This window comes from Micrasema longulum, unplaced genomic scaffold, assembly GCF_059751315.1.
Source record: "Micrasema longulum isolate JH-2025_06_02 unplaced genomic scaffold, ASM5975131v1 h1tg000049l, whole genome shotgun sequence".
NCBI lineage: Eukaryota > Metazoa > Arthropoda > Insecta > Trichoptera > Brachycentridae > Micrasema > Micrasema longulum.
This window is the reverse complement of record NW_028277256.1, coordinates 834,305-857,855: the sequence shown is the minus strand read 5'-3', so window position 1 is coordinate 857,855 and position 23,551 is coordinate 834,305. Positions and strand designations below refer to the sequence as shown.

The 23,551-nt window shown below is 33.2% G+C and overlaps 1 protein-coding gene across 8 annotated transcripts in view; it reads left to right on the top strand.

The window, feature by feature from the left end:
- The window catches only part of LOC148285186 (huntingtin-interacting protein 1-like), an 84,479-nt gene that overhangs the window by 27,330 nt on the left and 33,598 nt on the right, over positions 1 to 23,551 (top strand). For all 8 annotated transcript variants that reach the window (XM_088229227.1, XM_088229211.1, XM_088229249.1 and 5 more), the window contains one exon: positions 23,396 to 23,506. In XM_088229227.1, coding sequence (XP_088085353.1) covers positions 23,396 to 23,506 — 111 coding nt within the window. The remainder of the gene's footprint in view (positions 1 to 23,395; positions 23,507 to 23,551) is intronic.

The window sequence follows — 23,551 nt, the reverse complement described above, 5'->3', positions numbered from 1 at the left end:
AAATAAATCCACATACCAAATACACGTTTTAAACTGATAATAGTCTAAAATACATACATAACTTATTTTTTCAATTAACTTGAATTAATTAATTTTATAAACTTAAAACAAAGTCTTAAACTTTTCTTGAAAAATGCTCCTATTTTTAGTAGTAAATCATCATCATTCTCTTTCTGCACCTAATGGTGCATAGGGCACTGCATTGGTACACCAATCGCGGCGTATATTGATCATTTTTGTTGCATGAAGGTAAGACGATCAATCTCAGGCTTCAGGTACCAGTCCAGGGACTATGAAATATTCTACTGTGAAAACACCCTTTTGAATAAATATTTCATATGCACCATGTCGGGAATCGCACCCGAGATATCTTGCATGGTAGGCAAACGCGCTGACTATTATACCACGAGACTGACAATTATTGGTATTATTATAAGTTGTGAATAGTGGTCTTTAATACTGGTAGATGAGAGTGTGCTCTGTTAATTCAAAGATATCAGAGAATTAGATACTTGTTCGTATTAGTAAGAACACATGTTTCGGATACTCAGAATTACCCATCTTTAGATGTGAATATTCTTCTTCTCCCTGCCCCTATATCTCGGTTCATCCAGGGTCGGGCCTCCTTGTCAGCGAGATCCAGCATCTTCCGTCTTGGGTTGGTACGGTGGGAACATTCTGCGCTGCCAACTCCTCCAGTAGACCACCATGTTGCTGGGGGTCTGCCTCTACCTCTAGTTTTAGCAAGTGTGAATGTAAACGTTTCACTTATAATATACTATATTTCAAATGTTATTCCACAAAGTAAATGCTGAAAAAAAAAAAAAATCTTAAAAAATATAAACTTCACTTTGAGGTTTTTTGTCCATAAACAAGAATATTCTATTGGAACTAGTATAAATCAATCACAGTGGGCTTGACCCAAATGCAGATGATACGCAGATTTATTTTTATTGCAAACCAGGCGAGAGAAGTGTGCTTGTCAATTTAATTGATGGATGCATCAAGAAAATAGGAAACTGGATGGCTGAAAACAGACTAATATTGAACTCATCGAAAACTGAACAACTGTGGGTGGCTTCAGCCAGACGACAGAATTTAATCCAGGATACGGCTCTACCCAATGTAGGGAGTACCGTTTTACCCACCATTAAACTACTAGGAGTTTTACTCAATTCTGACCTATCTCTTGACGCTCAAATTAGTTGAACGATAAGTTCATGCTTCTACCAGCTGAGACAAATTAAATGCATACGCAAAAATTTGCCGGTTGATGCCGCCCGTCAATTAATAAATGCGTTTGTAGTGTCTAGAGTCGATTATTGTAATGGTATCTATGCAGGTCTACCAATGAACAAAATGACTCGCCTACAATCTGTATTGAATGCCGCAGCGAGACTTATTTTCGGAATCTCTAAGTTCAGTCATATCACTCCACTACTTCGGGAACTACACTGGCTACGTTTTCCACAGAGGGTCGAATACAAACTCTGTTGGCTTATTTTATTTTATTTTATTTCATTGGAAAGCCAACAGACATTTATACATTTATAAAAATCAATTATACCATAAATACATATCATAAAGTCCAATTAGAGGCTTCCACATAATATTGTTATTGTAAATGTTGTCACATAAAAATTATACATAACATAAAATAACTAATCATACAAAACTTATAATATTACTAGAAATGTAAATGAATATTGGTCACACAGTTGCACATTACAATAAATAATACAACTATAGTTGACCATACAGTGTTCATTTATTATGTGCCTACATACAGAACTGCACATAACCACTGCACATTATGTATAAGTCACTGCACAACTCTGCTCCGGAATATCTAAGGGAACTATGCATTCCAGATGAACTAGCTGACAGGCGTCTCACGCTTAGATCAGCTACATCTACGGCGAGAGGAAAAGTGGAAAAGAGAAAAGAGAAAAACCTCTACGCAAACAGCGCACTAAATTTAGTGAACGCGCATTTGCGGTCGCAGGCCCTATGGCATGGAATGCTCTCCCAGCAGAGGTGCGAGGCTGTGAAAGTGAAGTGATGTTTCGGAAAAAACTTAAAACCCACTTGTTCTCTAAATCATTTGAATAAATCCGTAGCATGTGACAACAAAATAAATTATTTTAATTAAATTACAAATTTAAAAGCTTCAATTAAATTAATTTAACAATAGAATCACTATGTAAAGCGCCCTTGAGGTATTTTATTACGAAAATGGCGCTATATAAGTTATCCATAATAATTTGCTAACCCTAACAGCATTAGTCAGGCAACCCGTACCATCCAATACCAACACACGGTAAAACGGATGCTCGCGTACGTACTACTTCCGTCTGGTCTCTTCTCCGATACTAACAACTAACAACAACTAAATAACAACGTCCACCGTGTCCCGTGTCCCGTCTCCCGTCTCCCGCTGAAATAGGAATATGCACTGGAACCTCTTTTTACACGGGGAATACGTTCCACATAGTACCGTGTAAAAAAAAACTCTGTAAAAAAAAAAAAAAAACAATGCTGGATAGGTTCCTTGTATGAAAATCAATTCGGGATTTAAATAAATAAAATTAACATTACAACAGAGATAAATAACTTTTTAGGGAAGGGAATATAGAAGTCTAGGCATCCACAGGGCTTATGACCTGTCATTGGCTGGTTTGAGTGGCCACTTTACACACTGTAACATTCACCATTCTGCCTACATTTACTACTACTACATCATCATCATCATTCGCTTTCCATAGGGCACTGTATTGCTACACCAATCGCAGCATATCTCGATCAATTTTGATTCATGAAGGTCAGGTGATCAGTCTTACGCTTCAGGTAACAGTCCAGGGACCATGAATTATTCTAGTCTGAAAACACCCTTTTAAATAAATATTTCATATCAACCATGTCGGGAATCGAACCCGAGACCTCTTGCATGGTAGGCAAACGTGTTGACCATTACACCCCGAGGCCGACTACTACTACCATCATGCCATTTCCCCGTAGGGGTAGGCAGAGAGAATGGACCGCCACACACGTCTATCCTGGCACACATTCCTAGCTTCTTCCACATTCATACATCTTGTCATACATGCCCTTCGGTTCTGTCTGCTTTTGACGTGACCAGACTTAAGATTTTGGTTCATCTGATCATGCCACGTCTTCCTTGGTCGTCCTCGTCTCACTTTACTGTTTATTTTCGCCATATATACTTGTTTTGCCATTCTTTCGTCGTCCATTCGTTCAACGTGACCAAACCATCTCGGAGACCCTTTCTTAATCTTATTAATTATATTTGACTCAGATTTACACTCTCGCCTGATTTCATCATTTGTAACCCTGTCATACATTGATTTCCCACACATTAGTCTAAGAGATCGAATTTCAACCGCGTTCACTCGGCTTTCATCCTTCCTCTGCCAGTTCCATGTTTCACTTCCATACATGCCTATATTTAAACATGTATATTCCTTCAAATCTTCCATCAGTTGATGTTTGTGAAGTTAAAGAGCTGAAACCTGTATTGTCATGTTTATGACAGGTCATAAGCCCTGTGGATGCCTAGACTTCTATATTCCGTTCTCTAAAAAGTTCTTCATCTCTGTTGTAATATGTTAATATTGACCGCTCCCTAGGGGGTTGAATCCAGTCCTTTTCTACAAAAATTTGGACAAACTCAAAACATTGTTACAAATGAAATTCTTGACTATTTATTGTAGATGCCTTAATTGTTTTTTTTTTTATATAACACGACAAAATCTGGACTTTTTTGGTTTAAGTTTACAGCGATTTAAACGAGCACTAAATAAATAGTCCAGATCTTGTCTTGATGTCCCTTATGTTTGTCAATGCTTTCTTTCTTTTTTAATTTTTTTTTATTAACTATTATTTTATTGTAATATTAAAACCCTATAAATTGTATAAATGGACAATGTCCGTTAATAAATAAATAAATTAATGACATTAAAATACATATGTACTTAAAAAAACTAAAAACTCGTTACAAAGATTATTAACTTTCACTACCATTTATATTATTCGCCAAGTAAGTTTTGTCGGCCTCGTGGTGCAGTGGTTAGCGCATTTGCCTACCATGAAAGAGGTCTCAAGTTCGATTCACGACATGGTTGAAATGAAATATTTATTTAAAAATGTGTTTTTACACTACGATATTTCATAGTCCCTGGACTGGCACCTGAAACGTAAGACTGATCATCTTACCTTCATGTCACACAAATGATCAGGATACGCTGCGATTTGTATACCTATGCATTGCCCTATACACCATTAGGTGCAGAAAGGGAATTATAATTATTATAGTAAAATAGTGATGTAGGGCATTCTAATAACTAATACCATAATTAAATTTGTTTTTTATAGGTATTTTTTTTCAGTTTCATACACTGCCGGCTTACAGCTATTTTTAGTGGGCAGATAGAGCTTGTACATATAAAGTTATTATTTAAAAAAAAAAAACTTTTCTTATAATGAGTTATGTGGGATCAGTTTGAAAGGAGACAGGAAGAGGTTCTAGGAAAGAAAAGGAAAAAATAAAAGTAGGTTATGTACTGTTCTGAGGATATAATATTATATTCATTGACGAGCAACCGAATAAAGCAGTAAGTTTTAAAATAATTTATAAATGGAAAGAGAATAACGCTGGGTATATAGATTTCGGATTGATCTCCACAACTTTATAACGTTTTAACGTTGTTTGTATTTAATTTAGTTCACATCCTCAAGTGGTTACACTCCAGGTAAACAAGATGGACATTATGATGCTCGCCCCCGCAGCTAACTTTATCCATCTTCCATAATGTGTTTCCACCGCCAGTGTCATACTTGTGAGATAAACATAACGCTTGTAGTACAATATAATAGGGAAATATCACTTTTTTTACCATTTTTAATTAATACGTGTCTATAAAATACTGTCAAGTAAAAAAAAAATTTTGTTCTCAGTACAATAAAAAATAGTTTTAAAATCCCGCAAAAACAGTTCATTGCATTGACCGCGCCCCTAATACGTCACGATTCGGTTTAATTTTGAAATTCGTTTGTCACTGTTTAAATTTAAATAGAACATCGTCACATTTGTCAAGGCCAAACATGTCGCGTTTTTGTGGCGATGTATTTTTAAACATTTTTATTTTAAAAGTTAAGTACGAAACATTTCTCCACAATATCCACATTCATTTTGAAAATAAAATTAATTTTACTAAATCATATTAAAATTTTATATTTGACGAGAGAGCTATGCTTATTTTATCTAATGCATGATGGTTTATTTGTATGTAAATAAAATTTTTGTTTTTGTTTTGCACCTTTCATTGATGTGTTATTTTTTAATGATGTTTTGTGGGACACATGACACGGGCCCCACGGGGTTGCATTAATTACTGACGTTTTTTCATCATATTTATCTTTCCTCTTTTTTTTGGATCCTTTTCCTGACTGCTTCTAATTCCTTATCTGATCTCATAACCTCTTAACACATTACATTGTAATTTAAAATGCTGTAGAAGATTTGTTAAATAAACCGTTTTTTTGTACAAGCACAATCTGCCCATTAACAAACAGCTGTAAAAAAACCTTTATGTAACTTGTGCTGTTTTTTGTAATCAAACAAAAAAATGTATCTGACCACGGCCGTAAAGCTCGGATGACCTCAAAAAAATTATTAATTAATTAAATGGTGCGAATTTTGGGACTATGGGCGATTTGTATCTACCGTATGCCGCCAACAAGCGGTTTCGTTTTTTTAAATTATAAATTACACAATTTTCACATTATATTTGCACCAAATTCATAAAGTTTACTGTTTTATTTGCTGCGTAAAAATACCAAATAAATTTCACGTGCACTCTTTATTTATTTATTTGAAATTTCAAGTATAAAGAATAAGTACTTTGGCGGATTTATTGCTAAAAGCAATATCTTCCAGCCAACCAGAAACAGACTGTTCAAAATTTTGTACTAAAAAACCATAAATATATAATAAAAGATAAAAGTAACGGAGAAAAAATTATTATACCTCTACGCAAACAGCGCACTAAATTCGGCGAACGCGCATTTGCGGTCGCAGGACCTACGGCATGGAATGCTCTCCCAGCAGAGGTGCGTAACTGTGAGAGTGAAGTGATGTTTCGGAAAAAAAAATAAAACCCACTTGTTCTCTAAATCATTTGAATAAATCCGTAGCATGTGTCAACAAAATAAATTGTTTTAATTAAATTACAAATTTAAAAGCTTCAATTAAATTTATTTAACTATAGAATCACTATGTAAAGCGCCCTTGAGTATTATATTACGAGAATGGCGCTATATAAGTTCTCCATAATAATAATCCCTTGCAAGGGAGGGGAGAATAATACGCTCGTGTAATAAATCCTTAGCATGTGGTGACAAAGTACATTGTTTAAATAATAATAAATAAGTAAATGTATATCTTTATATAATCACTTTATAAAGCGCTCTTGATGTATTATATTACGAAAATGGCGCTGTATAAGTTATCCATAATAATAATAAAAAAACAACCCAATTAAAGAAAAATAACAGCTGTTTTTTATTGGGAGATAAGGCTTGCATATATTAGCATTTTTTTTTTTTAAACAGTACATTATGTTATACGTATCAAATGATGAGGAAAATGTGGGATCAGATAATGAGTTTGGAAAGAGAGAGAAAGATAATAAATTAATTAATCAATTACGATATTTTCATTATGTATAATTTAAATTCATAGATATTTTGATAAATAATATTTTTGAAAAGAGAATATGGAAATAGAAGTCTAGGCTTATACAAGGTTTATGATCTGTCATTGGCCAGTTTAAGTGATCATTTTACACACTGTAAATTTAATTTTTCTGACTATGTTTATGCTTATATTATATATCTTAAATTTTTCCATATTATATTGAGCGTTGTGAAGTGAAATCATGTATACTTAATAAGAGCGTACAATTTGGCCAAACCTTAATTACCGAGTTTAAATTTAAATAAGTAACAACACGTGTAAGTAATATATTTCCTGTTTGTGTTTTTATATTCCCACGATTTCCTTAATTTAACAATGTAATGATTTAATTTAATTAACACGGTGAAAATATATTACCGTTAATCTGAAAGTAGAAACTTTGTGTCATTTTCAATACTAAACTGTATTTTTTATTTATTTATTCATGTAAAGACACATTGCAAAAAAATAATAACGTATACCTAACTCTATGAAACCAAGAGACCTGTGTTGAGTTGGGATACAACAAAATAGAAAGTGAAAGCATGAATATTATTAAAGAATACTACAAATAAAAAATATTACATAAACATAAATTTCAATAAACATCTGGGCGACCGCTTAATAGTATCATATATAAATATATGCAATGTCTCCGACTTGTACACTTCTCCCAAAAATGGCCTTGGTTTTGGATAACTTAATATGTTCATCCGGGACATTGAACACGCTTGGAGCAACAAAAGAGAAATTTATCTGAGCGAAAGGCGTACGTTTTTTCGGTATTAACCAATGTTTTAATCATATTAATAATTTTAAATGATTTTTTTTTTTTTACATTTTTTTTTTTTTTGCACTACAACAGGCCAGGAGGCCTAATTACAGTGGTGAATTACATCACAGAGCACCCAGGCTTGAGAAAAATCACATTTTAATTTTTGTGTTCTCACCGGGAATCGAACCCGGAACCTTCCGTCTGTGAGTCAAGCGTCTTGACCACTACACCACGGAGGCCGCTCTAATGTATGGGAGTTCTAGTGCCAACTCTAATGTATGGGAGCGAAGTATGAAATTGGAAAAATAATGATGAAAGTAGGTTAAATGCTGTCGAGATGCGATCCCTCAGGAGAATGTGTGGTAAAACGATGTATGATAGGTGCACAAATGTCAAGATCCGTGAACTCTGTAAGGCTGAGACAAGCATTATCGACAGAATCAAGAAAGGGGTGCTGCGTTGGTTAGGACATGTAGAGCGAATGGACAGCGAAAGAACGGCTAAAAGGATCTACGATGCGAATGTTGATGGATGCAGAAAACGAGGAAGACCGAGAAAGACATGTCACGATCAAGTCTATCAAATACTTGAAGATGGACAAGACATGCCACAAGAGTGGGAATAATCCGTGTACGTGCATGAGAAGATGTATGAATGTAGAAGAAACAAGGTATATATGCAAAGATAGAGTGATATGGCTAAAATAAATACGTATAGGTATTCCTGTAATATATTTATATACCATGTATGCAAATGCTCTAATAAGGCAAAACAATAATCCGATTTTAAAAATAAAATAAAGGAAATTAGTAGACTCGAATCGGTGTTTGATTTTATTTATTTTTTGTTTTGGAAGAGCGTATTAAGCTCTCAAGGACAAAAACTATTTTCAAGAAAGTAATTAAGGACTGAATTTTCCTTAGTGGGAGGGATTTGAGTAGGAAACTCCTTGATGATTTTCCGAATGTTTTGAGTTTACTGTTTACCATATTGATGTGACATATATATATGTATTTAAAAAAATATATATTATGTTTCTGATCCTATATTTGTGTTGATATACTCATTTGTCTGTGTCAACTAATTGCTAGTCCCATCTCAACACAGGACTTTTAGTCCAATGGAGTTGGGACTTATGTCTCAAATAATGTACAGTAAACTTATGTACGTAAATAAATAAATAAATACTGAAATTATTCCCAAAATACTTATTGTATTAACCATTCTAACACGGAAATGATCTGAAATTGAAATAAAATATTAAAAACCCACTTGTTCCCTACTAAACCATTCATATAAATTGTCAGATGACAAAACAGTTTTACTTGCTTGAATTATAATTTAAATAAAATTCAGTCTGCATATAATTACTTTTGTATAGCGTTCATGAGGTATATATGTACACAAAAGTGGCGCTGTTAAAGGTATCCATATTAGTAAAAAATAACCGGTTTATACAAAAATGTATGCAATATTTGTATGTATGTTGATTTTTTGTTCGATTTTTGATCTTTGTCGTCAGCTGCTCACGAACTTACTTCCCCTTAGCCTTTTTGCCCTTGTTAGATATGTTTTCTTGTAGGTAGAAACCGTGATTCCCGTATAGCTTACGACGTACTCAAATGCATACCCATTTTTAAAATTAATTTATTTGTCGCTTTGCAAAGGGGAATTGAGCCCGGTAAATCCAATAATGTGTAGCTGTTAATAGGGAGAAGCTTCCGAGCTTTCGAATAAAGGAATTTATATCCTAACGTTTTTTGTACGGGCGAGCTTTATGCTGCGTCTCTAGGGCCTTATTATGTATGGCGCGTTGAGAGGCAGAGATTGGCAACTTTTATTAATCGTCTGTGTAAAGAAAGCGGTCTCAATTTAAAACAAAAAAAAACTGGTTTTTACAAACTTCTAATGCGAATTTGGTATACTGTCTTTTAATTTTTATTTTGACATACTCAGAAGTCCCTTTATGAAAAAATAAATACTTATTCAATGAGTTAGTACTATTACTATCACGCCATTTTTATGTATATAAATAATGGAATGCTATGTATATGCGTCTTCCCTTTTATACATTATATTTCTTTCACATTCATACATTTGAATCTTACCATACATGCTCTCCCGATTATTACTGCTTTTGATTTAACCATACTTGAGATTATGGTTTACAAATATCATTTTAACGAGTTCAACACTTGATATATTCTTAAAAATAAGTGAAGTGACCAAGATTTGTTTTTGGTTAAAACGAGACTCATAAATTTAAAGTTTTTTTTCCAAATTCCTTACTATTCAATATTTAGATCTCCCCTTGATATATTTTTTTACAAAATTATTTAAATTAGTTGAATTTATATTTGGGCAAAATAAGGCCGTTTGATTACTCTATTTAATATTTGATTCACATGCCATGCGTCTCGTCCCCCTTGGGATGCTTCATCTCCCATCTGTCGGCACGGAGGCAAACCGTCCTTTTGTTTGGAACCTTGTGTTTGGAAGTCGGGGAATGTTTAGTGCGCTTCTTTGGACAATTTCTCACGCTTAACTGTGCACTGTAGGCGCTAATAAAGGCACCTCACTTTCTGGGGATTGAACAGCTGTTCACGAACTGACAATCTCAATAGTTACTCTACCTACAGCTGAAATTTAAATTTATAACATGGGCTTAGACAGCGAACCAGCCGTTGATTTTCGTCGTTTTACATCACTAATTTTTACATCTTATACAAGTCACCTTACGAATTCTTAAAAATTAAACTGCCTGCGTTTTTGATGCAATTAATTATACTTACATAGCAGCCAGTTACTTTAAGGACGTGTACCTACTTGGAGGAGGAGATTTAGCAACATGAGAACACCGCCCTCCACTCAGAAGGCATAAAACTAACTTACGGGGTTTAACTCTTGTATGGCTATGATGTCACATGAGTCTACATAGGATACATGACTTGATATTATCTTTGTTTTTAAAACATATGAAGTCGTATTTTTTGTAATCTAAAATTGTCATTGAGGTATAATTAAATAAAGATGATGCTTCATAGAACGATAATTTGAAATTATGTTCTAAAAAATGGGCGTTGTCGCGTCAACATTGCCGCGCAAAACGCGTAGCGTAAAAAAAAACTGACTGTCTATCCCAGTTTATTATGAATTCAAAGCTGTATGTTACGCCTTTCTATGCTGCTTCACATTTACTGACTACAAGTCAAGTTTCGAAACTTTTTATAATACCTGTACATATGTATTTAAAAATATATCGTATTTTGTTTAATGTAACGCGATGTTACATCACCGTTTGCATAAGGAATTTTTTAGCATAGTCTTTTAAGAGTTAATACTGAACAAGTCATTAGAGTCTGTTCATTTTTACAAGAATTTCCAAATAAACAACACAGCCGCGTGATATCCGACGAAGAATAGCCTATTTCACACATATTTATATTTATGTTTTTCGTTTTTTTCTTATAAAACTCCATAGTTAATGATTTTAGTAAAAATATCGATAAAAATGACGTAGTTAACATATTATTTAAAACATATATAAATTAGCGTTCTTATAATTTACCCAATTATTTCAATTTTGGTGACCATTTTCAACGAGTTGTAAATAACTCACTATTAAAAAATATAAATCATGTTTGGGTAGAGTGGGGTTCGAATCTCGGACCTCTGATCCGTGAGTCCGCAACACTAGCCACGGGACCACAACCCGATAAAAATAATATAGCAAAACTTAACAAAAGTGATTTCAATGATAATTTTAACAAAATCATTACTTAAATTTAGCGTATACTCTCAGGTAAATATCCTGCAAAAGGAAATCGACTGGAGATTAGTCGGTCTCATGGTGTACTGGTTATTGAGTTTGCCAGGTATTAAATAAATAAATAATTGTAAAACAACAAATGTCGATCCACCGTATTGTATTTTACCATGCCGTGTAGATCTTTGCCGTGGTGTGAAGTGGGCCAATCATGCGATATCACGCAGTGACCTCGTGGTTTGCGCGTACACAGCGGTCCAGTCTCCGTGAACGTGCGGTAGTTATGTACTTTACTGTACTCGTATCTAAGTAATGCTTATAGTTTGTAGTATCTTATGCATCAGGACGTGAAGACCCATCTCTCTAGGAAATCGGGAGGATATTTTTTTTATGAATTTCGCCGCAACGAATTTCTTTATGTTTGTTCGTATTATTTTGCTCACCTAAATACTTTTGCCGTTCGTGAGAATAGCCTAGAAATGATTTTACACTGTTCTGTGTTACTGTGTTCTCACGTTTGGAATAACACGGGTAAAAGTACTTCTATACTTCTCTCTTCTATACTTCTCACTACCTCTTACCTCTTGCTCATTGTACTCTACCCAAAACGTTTTCTTGTAGATTGTAAACTATGAATTATCTTATATGATTGTATCCATTTCGGTATATCTATCAGAACATAGAAATATTGTAAGTTCCGTATCATTTTTTTAAATTAAATATCAATTTAATAAAAAATACACATATTTTGCAGTCGAGGAATAAAAGCAATTTCTATATATATTCATACCCGAGTTAAAAAATATATTTTATCAGGCCAGGGCTCCGATTACAAACGCTATCTTCATTGGCACATATCGAGACGATATAAAGTAAAATCTATATTTATGTACGAAAATGAGTATATTTGTTCGGTAACCTGTGACTGAACATTTTAGAAAAAAAATGCGTAGGTACGTTTTTTAAAATATTTTTTATTTAACTTTTTGTACATAATTTAAATTGTACATTGGCGTGCTTATTGCCAAATGGTAATTTCTTCCAACTAACCAATAAAATTAAAGTTTTGCTTTTATAATTCAAGTTACAAAACATATTTAATTAAAAATAAAAATAAAAAAGATATATAAAAATAGAAATAAATGTATTCGCACATAAATACAAATAAAAAAGAGGAAAGGAGGAATTCATATATGGCGGCCTCCGTGGTGTAGTGGTTCACATGATCGACTCATGGACGGAAGGTTCCGGGTTATATTCCTGGTGAGAACACAAAAATTTAATGTGATTTTTCTCAAGCCTGGCTATTCCGCGCTGTAATTCGCCACTGTAATTTGGCCTTTCTGGCCTGTTGTGGCTCAAAAATGAAAGAAGAAAAAGAGAAAAAGAAAACTTAATTTTACTTTGTAGATAAATGTTAACTTCCCTTTGTAATACGGGCCCCGAATACTAAATTAAATTACCTGTAGTCGTTACAAACTGAAATTGATGAACGAATTATTATTTAACAGGATTTTGAGTATGTTTGTAGACATTGCTGAATTTTACCTCCTAGGGAGTTATCAAGATTGAAATTTATTACAACAGAGATGGAAAAAACTTTTGAGAAGGGAATATGGAGGTCAAGGACTGATGAACTGTCATTGGCTGGTTTGCTGGTTTAAGTGGCCACTTTACACACTGTGTACCATTCACTATTCTGCTTATCTTCTTTATATATATAATTCCTAAGTACGTGTGATGTCACCGTACTCCTCCTAAATGGCTTAACCGATTTAGGTACGGTTTTCAGAGAAATATAGATCTTTGCGCTGTGCGTGTTCGTAGATATTAAAATCTTCAATCGAATATGTAAAAAATAAGTTAGGAGTATAAATGTTTTATTCATCGATCTACCAGGGTTGCATTCGAAGAGAATGCATTTGCAAAAAAATGGAAAGATGTTGTTTTTTTGTGTATAAAAAAAGTTTGTTTTTGAATGTTTACAAATAGCATTTGTTTTTTGTGAATCTCAATCAGATTCTTTCCTTAAATTCCTTATAGTTTCTACTCATTTATTTATTTTTATTGGATTTTTGGTAGCACTAAAATAATATTAAATTCAATACATTTTAAAAAATCGTATTCCTACATAAGTACACCCCTTTGTTGGTGAGACGACCGGAGTTTGACGTTTGCAAAAAGAATGCCACATTTGAAAATATTTATTTTATGTTTTGGAATTCGACCATAAACAAGTACCTAGGTACCTACTTGAATTCAATATTTGAATATAAACAATTTTTAGTTTTGGAATTTAATCATAAATAAGTACCTAGGTACCTACTTATCATTGAACAGTCTTTTGCCAACGTTCGTGCAGGACAACGTCTGCCGGGTCCACTAGCGTTAATATAAATATCCGCATTTCCTCAACTCTTCCTTCTGTTGATTTTTTTAAAAGTAATTGTTACACAGTGTGTAAAGTGGCCAATCAAACCAGGACATGGACTTCCATATCCCCTCTCAAAAGTGTTTTCTATCTCTGTTGCAACAAAATTAGAATTATTATTCATCTGCCAGCAGTTCGTACGAACTATGCCCAGAACTCTCCACTTATACGTTTTGTTAGTGAATATAATTTGAACTTTCCCCTTATTGATCCATTTGATTGTAAAAAAATAACATTTAAAATGCGCGTCTTAAAACATACTTTTTTGTCTTGTACTTAGTTTCAATAATAAAGTCTTATTTTATCTTATTTTATTTTATTTTGTTTTATTTTATCTCTAATTCTTAATATTTTAAATATATTTGTATTTTCGACACTTGACACTTGTGCAATATTTACACACATGTCCACTCTCATTCCAATACAACACCCACTCACCCACCCTCTCACTCACTTACACTCACACAAACACACTAGTTACGTGTATTTAATGTATTTCTGTGGATATCTGTCATTGGTTTTATTCTCTGTATATTTTATTTGTTGTATTTTTGTTACATATATTACTGTTGATATCCCCAATAAATAAAATAAAAAATAAAAAATAAAATTTATAACTGTTGTCAATTTGTTGGCAGCTTTCGTCATTATTCGTGACCGTTTTTTTTTACTAACAAAATTATGTAAGTAATTTTATTTTGTGGTCTAGCGTCTAGCCTTCTCTTGACGACTGTCTTATTCTTATTTTGCGAACAACACTTTCTATTGTTCTTTCCTACAAGGTACAGGTAGTTTTAAGTCACACTCAACTTAGCCGTTTGAAAACAACCTCTACAGAACATTAGTCTTTTAACCCGCTATTGAATTGTTTCTTTGTATATTTTTTTCCTTCTAGTTCGTAATGTCCCGTGGGCTAAGAAAACGCGGGTTATAATTTGAGATGAAAATAATCGAATGAATTTGCTAATTGAATGACTAATAATTGAATGAATTAAATAATCGAATGAAGCATTCATTTCCAGTTTCCGTAGATGTAGTGTGGCTACGGAATTCGCAAAAACTTTAAAAAATACCTTAGTGATCATAATACGACATTGCAAAATTATCACTATCTTTAATGTTACAAAGTTAAGTAATGTCAGGATATTCATAATATTGTTTTCGTAAATATAATATGCTCTTTAGTGTTAAATTAATTCATTATCTGCTGAATGTAGTCAGGATGTAGAATACAGTTTTGTGTGTGAAATAGAACCAGAACTCTACGAGTGTTTTTGACTCGATGGCTGCTTTCAGGTAAAAATCCTAAATAAGTAAATCGAGTGGAGATAAGTCCGCCTCGTTGTGAAGTGGTTGGCGCGTTCGCCTACCATTCTTGAGGCCCCGGATGCGATTCCTGGCAGGGTGGACGTGAAATTTTGACTTTAAAGGTTGTTTAAACTGCGATATTTTGTTGTTCTTGGACTGGCACCTGAAGCGTAAGACCGATTACCTCCCCTTCATATAACCGATGATCAATGTGCGCTGCATTGCCCTATTCACCACAGTGCGCGCATTAAGACATAATGTAGTCATGAGTAGCGCGAATTTATACCTATGCATAGTAATTTTTATTTTTGTCATTTCAGTAAAGATCGGACTGGATTTATTGATATCCGAATAGGCTCCGTAAATATTTTAAAAATATTTTTGTATATATATTTTAGCAGCTATGTGTAATGGCGAAAGAAGGTGTAAAAACATGACGACAGTAAAGCAATGCATAGGTGCATATTGTCAGCGGCAGTTTTATCATTTTGTTTTGTGATTCGCTATGTAGTTCTTCGTTAAGGTGCGACAGGTTCCACTAAGTGGCCGGATAAGATAAGTGATAAAATAATCGCGTTTTTTGATAACAGCCGTGGTCTGAAATTCGTTAAAGGCCGTTTACAAGTAGACCATACAATATTGTTTTGTCCCAAGTCTAGACCATTGTCAACGTGTAAACAGTAATTTGTAGGACAAAACATTGTCCCGAGACATTGCCACCGAGATGGACGGGCAGTCTACCTCCGCGGAACAATTTTTACCCCCACCATCGCGCGTGGCCAACGTCGCTCCCAAAAAAAATATCTGCCGAAAATGGCGGCAGTAATCAGTCCCTTAATAATTCCAATACATCTTGGTGTAAAATTGAAAATCTTTTTTCTGAATTCGCTCGTAATAAACGCCGTCGTGTATTCATTTTCGCAGCGCTCAAGCATACTGCGGCCGAATTTTCGTATTGTCCTAACGTTCTGTCTTGCGAGGTCGAAGCTGTCCACGGAGCTGGGACATGACAATATTGTCATATCTATTGTATTGTCAACATGTAAATGCCCCTGACTTACTTAACGCTTTTCGTTGCAATGTATCCTATAGGCCTTTTCACACATGCCACGCAAATCCACCCGGCCCGGTAACTTTACCGCGTTCATCATACAAACGCATACCCAACGTGTCGCCTTTTGTAGGGTGAACCCGGTAAAATTACCGGGCCGGGTGGATTTGCGTGGCATGTGTGAAAAGGGTCATAGGATACCTACACATTATGATCTCATTTTTTCTTATGAACTAAAACACGATTAAAACAGCATTCACTTAAAACTGATCTACCATATTTTCAATTCTTAACTGTATTATCACAGTTCATAATGAACTTTGATTAAAACAAAAAAAAAACAAATGTGTAAAAATATTATTTTTTTCGTTCTTTCAAGATAAGGGTTAAATGTCCACTTGATTGGAATCATTATTTTTATTTGTTTCAATACAATAAAAGACAAAATGTCCAACCAAACTTTGAGAGGTTCATTTCATAATTATTTAAAGCTCAATTTCAAATCACGATTCGACCACTGACCTTATTTTTTTTGACATAAAAAAATAGAACGTGACTCACAAAAAGACATGGGTTTTAATGGTATAAAAAATAAAAACAAGCGTTTAGGAATGTAAATATTTTTTAAAAAGATGCTTAATCAACTGCATGAGACATAGCATTGAACTGATTCGATTTATAAAATTGTGTGTTAGCCCTACCCATCCGACAAGAAGTCACTAAGTTTTCGATCATTTACTGTTTCCAAGTATAAAATTAATAATAGTTATTCTGTGAAATCACGTAAAAATTATTCAAAACGTTGATTTTCTAGATATACTATGTTAGGGGCCTGCATTACAATGGAAAGTTAGCGACAGTTACCTTCAATTGTCTATAAAGTATAGTATCATTTTTCGAAAGGAAATGTTTAAATCTGTCCCAATCTATTCTAGTGTATTCTCTGTGCTACGCTAATATTTATTTATTTATTAACGGACATTGTCCATGTATACAATTTATGAGGTTTAAATATTACAATAAAAGAATAGTTTAAAACACTAAAAAAAAAAGAAAAAAAGCATTGACAAACATAAGGGACATCGAGACAAGATCTGGACTATTTATTTAGTGCTCGTTTAAATCGTTGTAAACTTAAACCAAAAAAGTTTAGATCTTGTCTTGAGTTAACAATACGACAAAGGCGGGTCATTGGAGAATTTAGGCCATAGTTTGTTCTATGCTGATCGATGAACAGTACTTCATTGTTTCTCAATCTACGAGTCGGAATATTGAATTTTACTTGTCCCAGTAATGATGGAACATCGATTATACCATTTAGTATGCCGAACATATATATGGAGTCAATATTAGTTCTACGTTTTTGTAGACTAGAAATATTTAACATTGACTCTATTTCAGCATAAGAATAATTATCTCTCTCTAGTCCGAGCATCACAGCTATTTTTCGAAGCAAGCGATGTTGGACTGATTCAATGTGATTTATGCGATTGACATAGAATGGAGACCAGACCACGGAGGCATATTCTAGAAGAGGGCGAACAGTTGAGCAATAAAGAGTTTTGATTGTACGGACATTAGTAAAATCAGAGGATAGTCTGTTAATGAAGCCAAGTAATTTCAGTGATTTATTTACTGTATGTATTATCTATATGCTCGTTGTATGTCAGTTTATAGTCCAAAACAACTCCTAAATCTCTGATGGACTTGACTACATCAATTTTGGAGTTTTCTAATAGGTACTCGAAGGAAATTGATTGTTTGGTTCTATGAAATGACATTATTTTTGCTATCTTGACACCAATACGAATACGGAACTCCTAGATCGTCTGGAGTGTTTGCAGAATCAATGCATCCGCTTTATTTTCAATCTCAAAGTATGACCATGTATCACCCTTTCGCTCCGAACTTAAGTGGCTTTATTTTTATCAGCGCATAAACTTTCAATCTCTCTCACTTCTTTATAATATTCTTCACAATCCTTGCGCTCCAAAATATCTATTTCATTTACCTTTCTGATCATGGTCTTCCGCTTCGCTCTTCTCAGGAGAGAACACTTTCCATTCCTCGACATAGCCGCTTGCCGCTAGACTTTGGAATAAGCTATCTCTTCAAATAAAAAGTACACCTTCTCTAGCCACCTCCAAGAAACGACTGAAACATTATTATATATCCCCAGAATCCTGAACTCCTTGAGTTTTCACTGCTTTTTTTTCTCAAATGTATATTTTTTATCCCTTTTTCATTCCTTGGGTCCTCTTTCTCCCTCCTTCCAAACTCATTATCTGATCCCACATTTCCCTATCATGCCTCTCAGAACAAATAAAGTAGGGAAAGGGGTAAGAATAATAAGGGGCTCTAACAATAAAAAAAAAATTTTTTTGTTATAACATCAAAATAACATAGTATGGATGAAAGAACGCTAAAAAGGAAAAAAAATCTCTATTGCGTAAAGACAGAGGCTACTACTTATATTTCATAAACGACCATGTTGCACTTCATATTGCAAGTTGGTAATGTTTCTTTCTTCTAATAATCATAACAATGAGATACACCTAACAACACCTAACTGTTTCAATGAATGGGTTTGTTTCCGTTTTTACTTTCATTAGGTTATGCCATAGCACGTTGTATTGTATAAAGCATACCGTACCACACGTCTGCAGTTTACAGTTATGTAATAGCCTATGGAGCTCTTTGTTTTGTATGCTTTAATAACTGTATTCACCTGACCGACAATTTGAGATATTATGTTGTATGAACCAAACCCGAGTGATTAAGCATTTTAGCCATATTTTCTTCTCGGATGTTGGCGGATATTTTATCATACTTTTTTTTTTACTTTCAATACGATTCGACGATGACTTTTGGCTTTATCTGTTGGAAATAACCCTTTGGTCTATCCCTGCCCTGTACCCCCCTCCTCAAGCTGATATTCGCACATGGCGAAATCCCGAACATGGATTTTGAATAAGCGAGAACCATTTTGATGCGCATTCTACATAATAAAGAGGTTATCTCGAACTTGTTCAGAATCATTTTAGAGAGCCAAGGTTTTTCCGTAACATTTGGTTTAACATTTTTACTTGTTTTGACATTTATAATTCAATGTATATTTTGCTATGGTGATTAGTCATTTGTAAAAATAATGCGGGTTAACTATCGAGTAGTATTGAGAGAACCGCGGAGAAAGATGTTTATGAATTTTAAAATCAAAATAATCTTTGACGAAAGAAAATAATTTTATTGTAATGAACAAACAAACGACTTTCAGATCGCGATATTATAATCTATCACGATGTTTCTATGTCCCTTTATGATAATGGCATCCAACCTTCATAAAATGAATATTATTGTGCAGTGTGGCCAATGTGCACATACAACATACCTTATGATTTGCGAACACTTTTAGTTGTTTGAGTAACACGGTAAATGATAACCTTTATGTGCATTTCATTACTGGCATACCGAGAGAGTCATATTGTACCATTCCTGAAGCTTTTACGTAACCCGAGAAGGTATAATATACATTTTGATGTAATTTCATACAAATATTCGATGCTATTTCTTTACAGAAAATATTGCGCATTCTAAGCACTATCTATTAAAGGTAATTCGTGATCGCACGTCTAATGCCAAATAAAATTGATTTAAATCTAGGTCTTATACACGCGACTAAAAATATGAATTTTACAAACCAGAATAAGCCGTTCAAACGTAAAATAAATTGTCAGCGAAGGTAATTTTTAGTAGGAAATCTCGCACGGTAAAAAAATGGGAATTTTCGGAGCGTGACGCTCGCGTATTGAATACAGTTGCAAGTAAAAAAAATGATTGATTCTTACGTGCTGCACATTATACAGTATAAACCTACACCTAATGACCTCTACTATAAATACACGAAGCAAAGAATAATGAAAACAATATCGTACATCCGATAAAATATTTATAACTCAAAGAAACAGAATTTCCAGGAAAGCCAAAATAATATCAAACAAAATAACAAAAAAAACGTTTTGCCTTAAAACCACGTTTTTTTAATTGAGTTTTTTTGTTTTTCTTTACATCCTTTAAGCATTGTCGATGTGCCATATATTTAGATTTGTCTCAATTACACTTTAAAATAAAATCTTGATTCTCATATAAAAAGTAGTTAAAATATGACGCTGTTTGAGAATGGCTACGTTAAAATAAAAGTGTTAGTGTAGTCGTATAGTGTGTCAAAAAGCCATCAAGCTGTTCAATTGTAAAGCTAGAATTTTGTCGATTTTTTTGTTTTTTTTAAAAAAGAAATATTTGAGTTCTTATAATTTACCCAAATATTTAATTTTGAGGGCCATTTTCAACGAGTTGTAAATAACTCACTATTAGAGAATGGAATCAAGTTGGGGTAAAGTGGGATTCGAACCACGGAACTTTGGTCCGTAAGTCCGAGACACTAGCCACAGGACCACAACCCGATTAAAATAATTTATTCCGTATACTTAACTCAAAATCAGATTTTTTGAGTTATTATATTTTATCAGAGGTGCGATATCTTGTTTGTACGATTTTTTTTTTGTATAATTAAGGCCGTAAAAAAAATTCCTACATAATTTCGGTGCTTCTTTGAATCCGCGAGACATTATTTAATTTATTTTTAATTTATTTTTATATTATTATTTTTAATTTATTTTTATTTTTACAACAATCCCAAGGGGCATTTACAAAAATTATACAGGTAATAATAATATAAAATGTAATTCAAACGTTCGATTTCATAAATAAAGAATGTTGTAATATAAATACTTCACTAAATTGTCATCAGATGTTACCTATGAAAAAGTGACAAATAATGTGAAATAATGCTGACAAAATTACAAAACTTAAAAAAATCATAACAATGATAACATGTACAATACATAGAATTTTTTTTTGGCAATTTGAGACGTGTCAAAACTACAATTTCGATTTTTAAGACCGACATGAAATCAAAAATTCCCCTGTGGTTTTTCCTTTTTGACCGGAAGTAAGACGTATTTTATCAAAATTATTTACAAAAAAAATATAGTTAAGAATGCTAGTACAGTAGAACCTCTATATTCGTCATTAATCTGTTATGTACGAAAATGTATATATTTGTGTGAAAATTCAAAGTATCTTTTTTTTGGGATATCAACAGTACTACATGTAAAAAAATATAACAAATAAAATATACAGAGAATAAAACCAATGACAGATATCCAGAGTAATACATTAAATACACGTACAATACATACTAGTGTGTTTGTGTGAGTGCAAGTGTGTGAGAGGGTGGGTGGGTGGGTGTTATATTGGAATGAGGACGGACACGTGTGTAAATATTATTGCAAAAGTGTCGAAAATATAAATATATACAAAATATTAAGAATTAGAGATAAAATAAAATAAAATAAGATAAAATAAAATAAGACTTTATTATTGAAACTAAGTAAAAGACAAAAAAGTATGTTTCAAGACGTGTATTTAAATGTAATTTTTTTTACTGCTTATTATAGCATAAAAGAATTTTTATATTTTGAATTACCGCGAAAACGGTCCATTGCATTGGCCACGCCCCTAATACGTCACGATTCCGTTAAATTTTAAACTTTATTTGTCACCGTTTAAAGTTAAATAGAACATCGCGATGAATCTCGACGTCACAATTATCAAGGCCAATCATGTCGCGTTTCTGCAGAGACATGTTTTTTAATAATTTAATTTTAAAGTTATGTATGAAAACATTTCTCCACAATATCCATATTGATTTTGAAAATACAATGAATTTTTCTAAATCCATTTCACACATTTTAATCGGTATTCGAAGTGTGTGATATTTCCCCATTCTGATCATGGGGTCGGAGCGCTAGTGTCCGCGGTGAGAGTAACGACGAACATGGGGAAAAAATGACAACTAAATGTGACGAGATTACGAATATGGGGTTGATGAATATAGAGGTTCCACTGTATAGTAAAATTTTGAAGTTGTTATGCTAGAAGATTGCACAAATTAGCTCATTTATCATCATGCTAACTGCTACAGAAAAGAATATTAATTCATTTGTGTTACGATGTAATACAAATTATTAATTCTAGCTATCGCCGACTGTTACATGCTAAGAAAATTATGCACACCAACATTACCTACACATGCTAACCTACCTCCAACAATGGTTTCATCTAATATCTATTCAAACTAACGAGGCATTATTTTTTTTTCATTTTATAATAATGATCAGTGTTTAAATTTATTTAGAAAACTTCTTAATTATTACAGCTGAACGGCTCTATCTAATGTCTTTCAAATAAAAATGCTTTGTTTTTAACTATTTATTATTTATTTAATTACCAACCATTTTTGGAGCTACTATGCGCAAGGTATAATTTAGAAAAAAAATGTAAACCTATTTTACAATTTTAACAGTGGCGACATAATAATAATAATGTTTGGATAATTTATATAGCGCCATTTTTGTGAAAATCACCTCAAGGGCGCTGTACAGTAAATAAATATCCCAGCACGTCTTGCAGCTACAGAGCGCATGGACGGTTGGGATTCTAGTTCCTCGTCTCCAATTATGATATATTACAATTATGATATATAGGAGCTAGATAACAGCACGTCTTGCAGCTACAGAGTGCATGGACAGTAAGAAATCTAGCCCCTATTTACATTTTTATTTTTAAACATTTTATTTGACAATGAAGTTTAGAGGTTAAGTGATATTTTAAAAAACGAAATAAAAAGCAAATTTATAAAAATAGAAGTTAGATTACAACAAGTCTTGCAGCTACTGAGCGCATGGACGGTTGAAATTCTAGACCCCATTTACTAAATTTAGATATTTGATAGTTGAATACATATGGAGGTAATAAATCAAGTATTTATGTCGAGTAGTATTTTGTGTTTGAGGAGGTATGGAATGAGTGGTGAGGGGTGAAGGGGGTTAAAATGATATAATCTTAGCGATTTAGACGATAGGAACTTTATATGTTTTTTTCTTATTATTTATCACTTTTATTTGTAAGATTTTTGAATTGTGTAATTTTAATGTTTTGTTTTCAACATGTAAAATCTTTAACCCAGATTATATTAATTTCTAAATTATACAATAATAAGGGGCACATAGTACCTCCGAAACCGGTCAGTAATTAAATAAATATGTGGTAAAAACAACGTGTTTTTATTTCAATTAAATAATTAATAACCACAAAGTTAGTGCTTCAAATATAAATTTTATAAAATAGTAATTAAACCATCTAAAAAAATTCAACCAATCAATAAAGATATTATTATTATTTTGTTACAGAGTCAGAGTATCAGCAAGGCCATCAACCCTGTGGAAACTGCAGTAAAGCAGAAACATGTCCGCAGCACTATTATTGGTACATTTCAGGAAAAAGGTGCCGTCACATTTTGGGTAAGTCAAGTCAGCCATACATTTTTTAAAGATTAATTTACAACA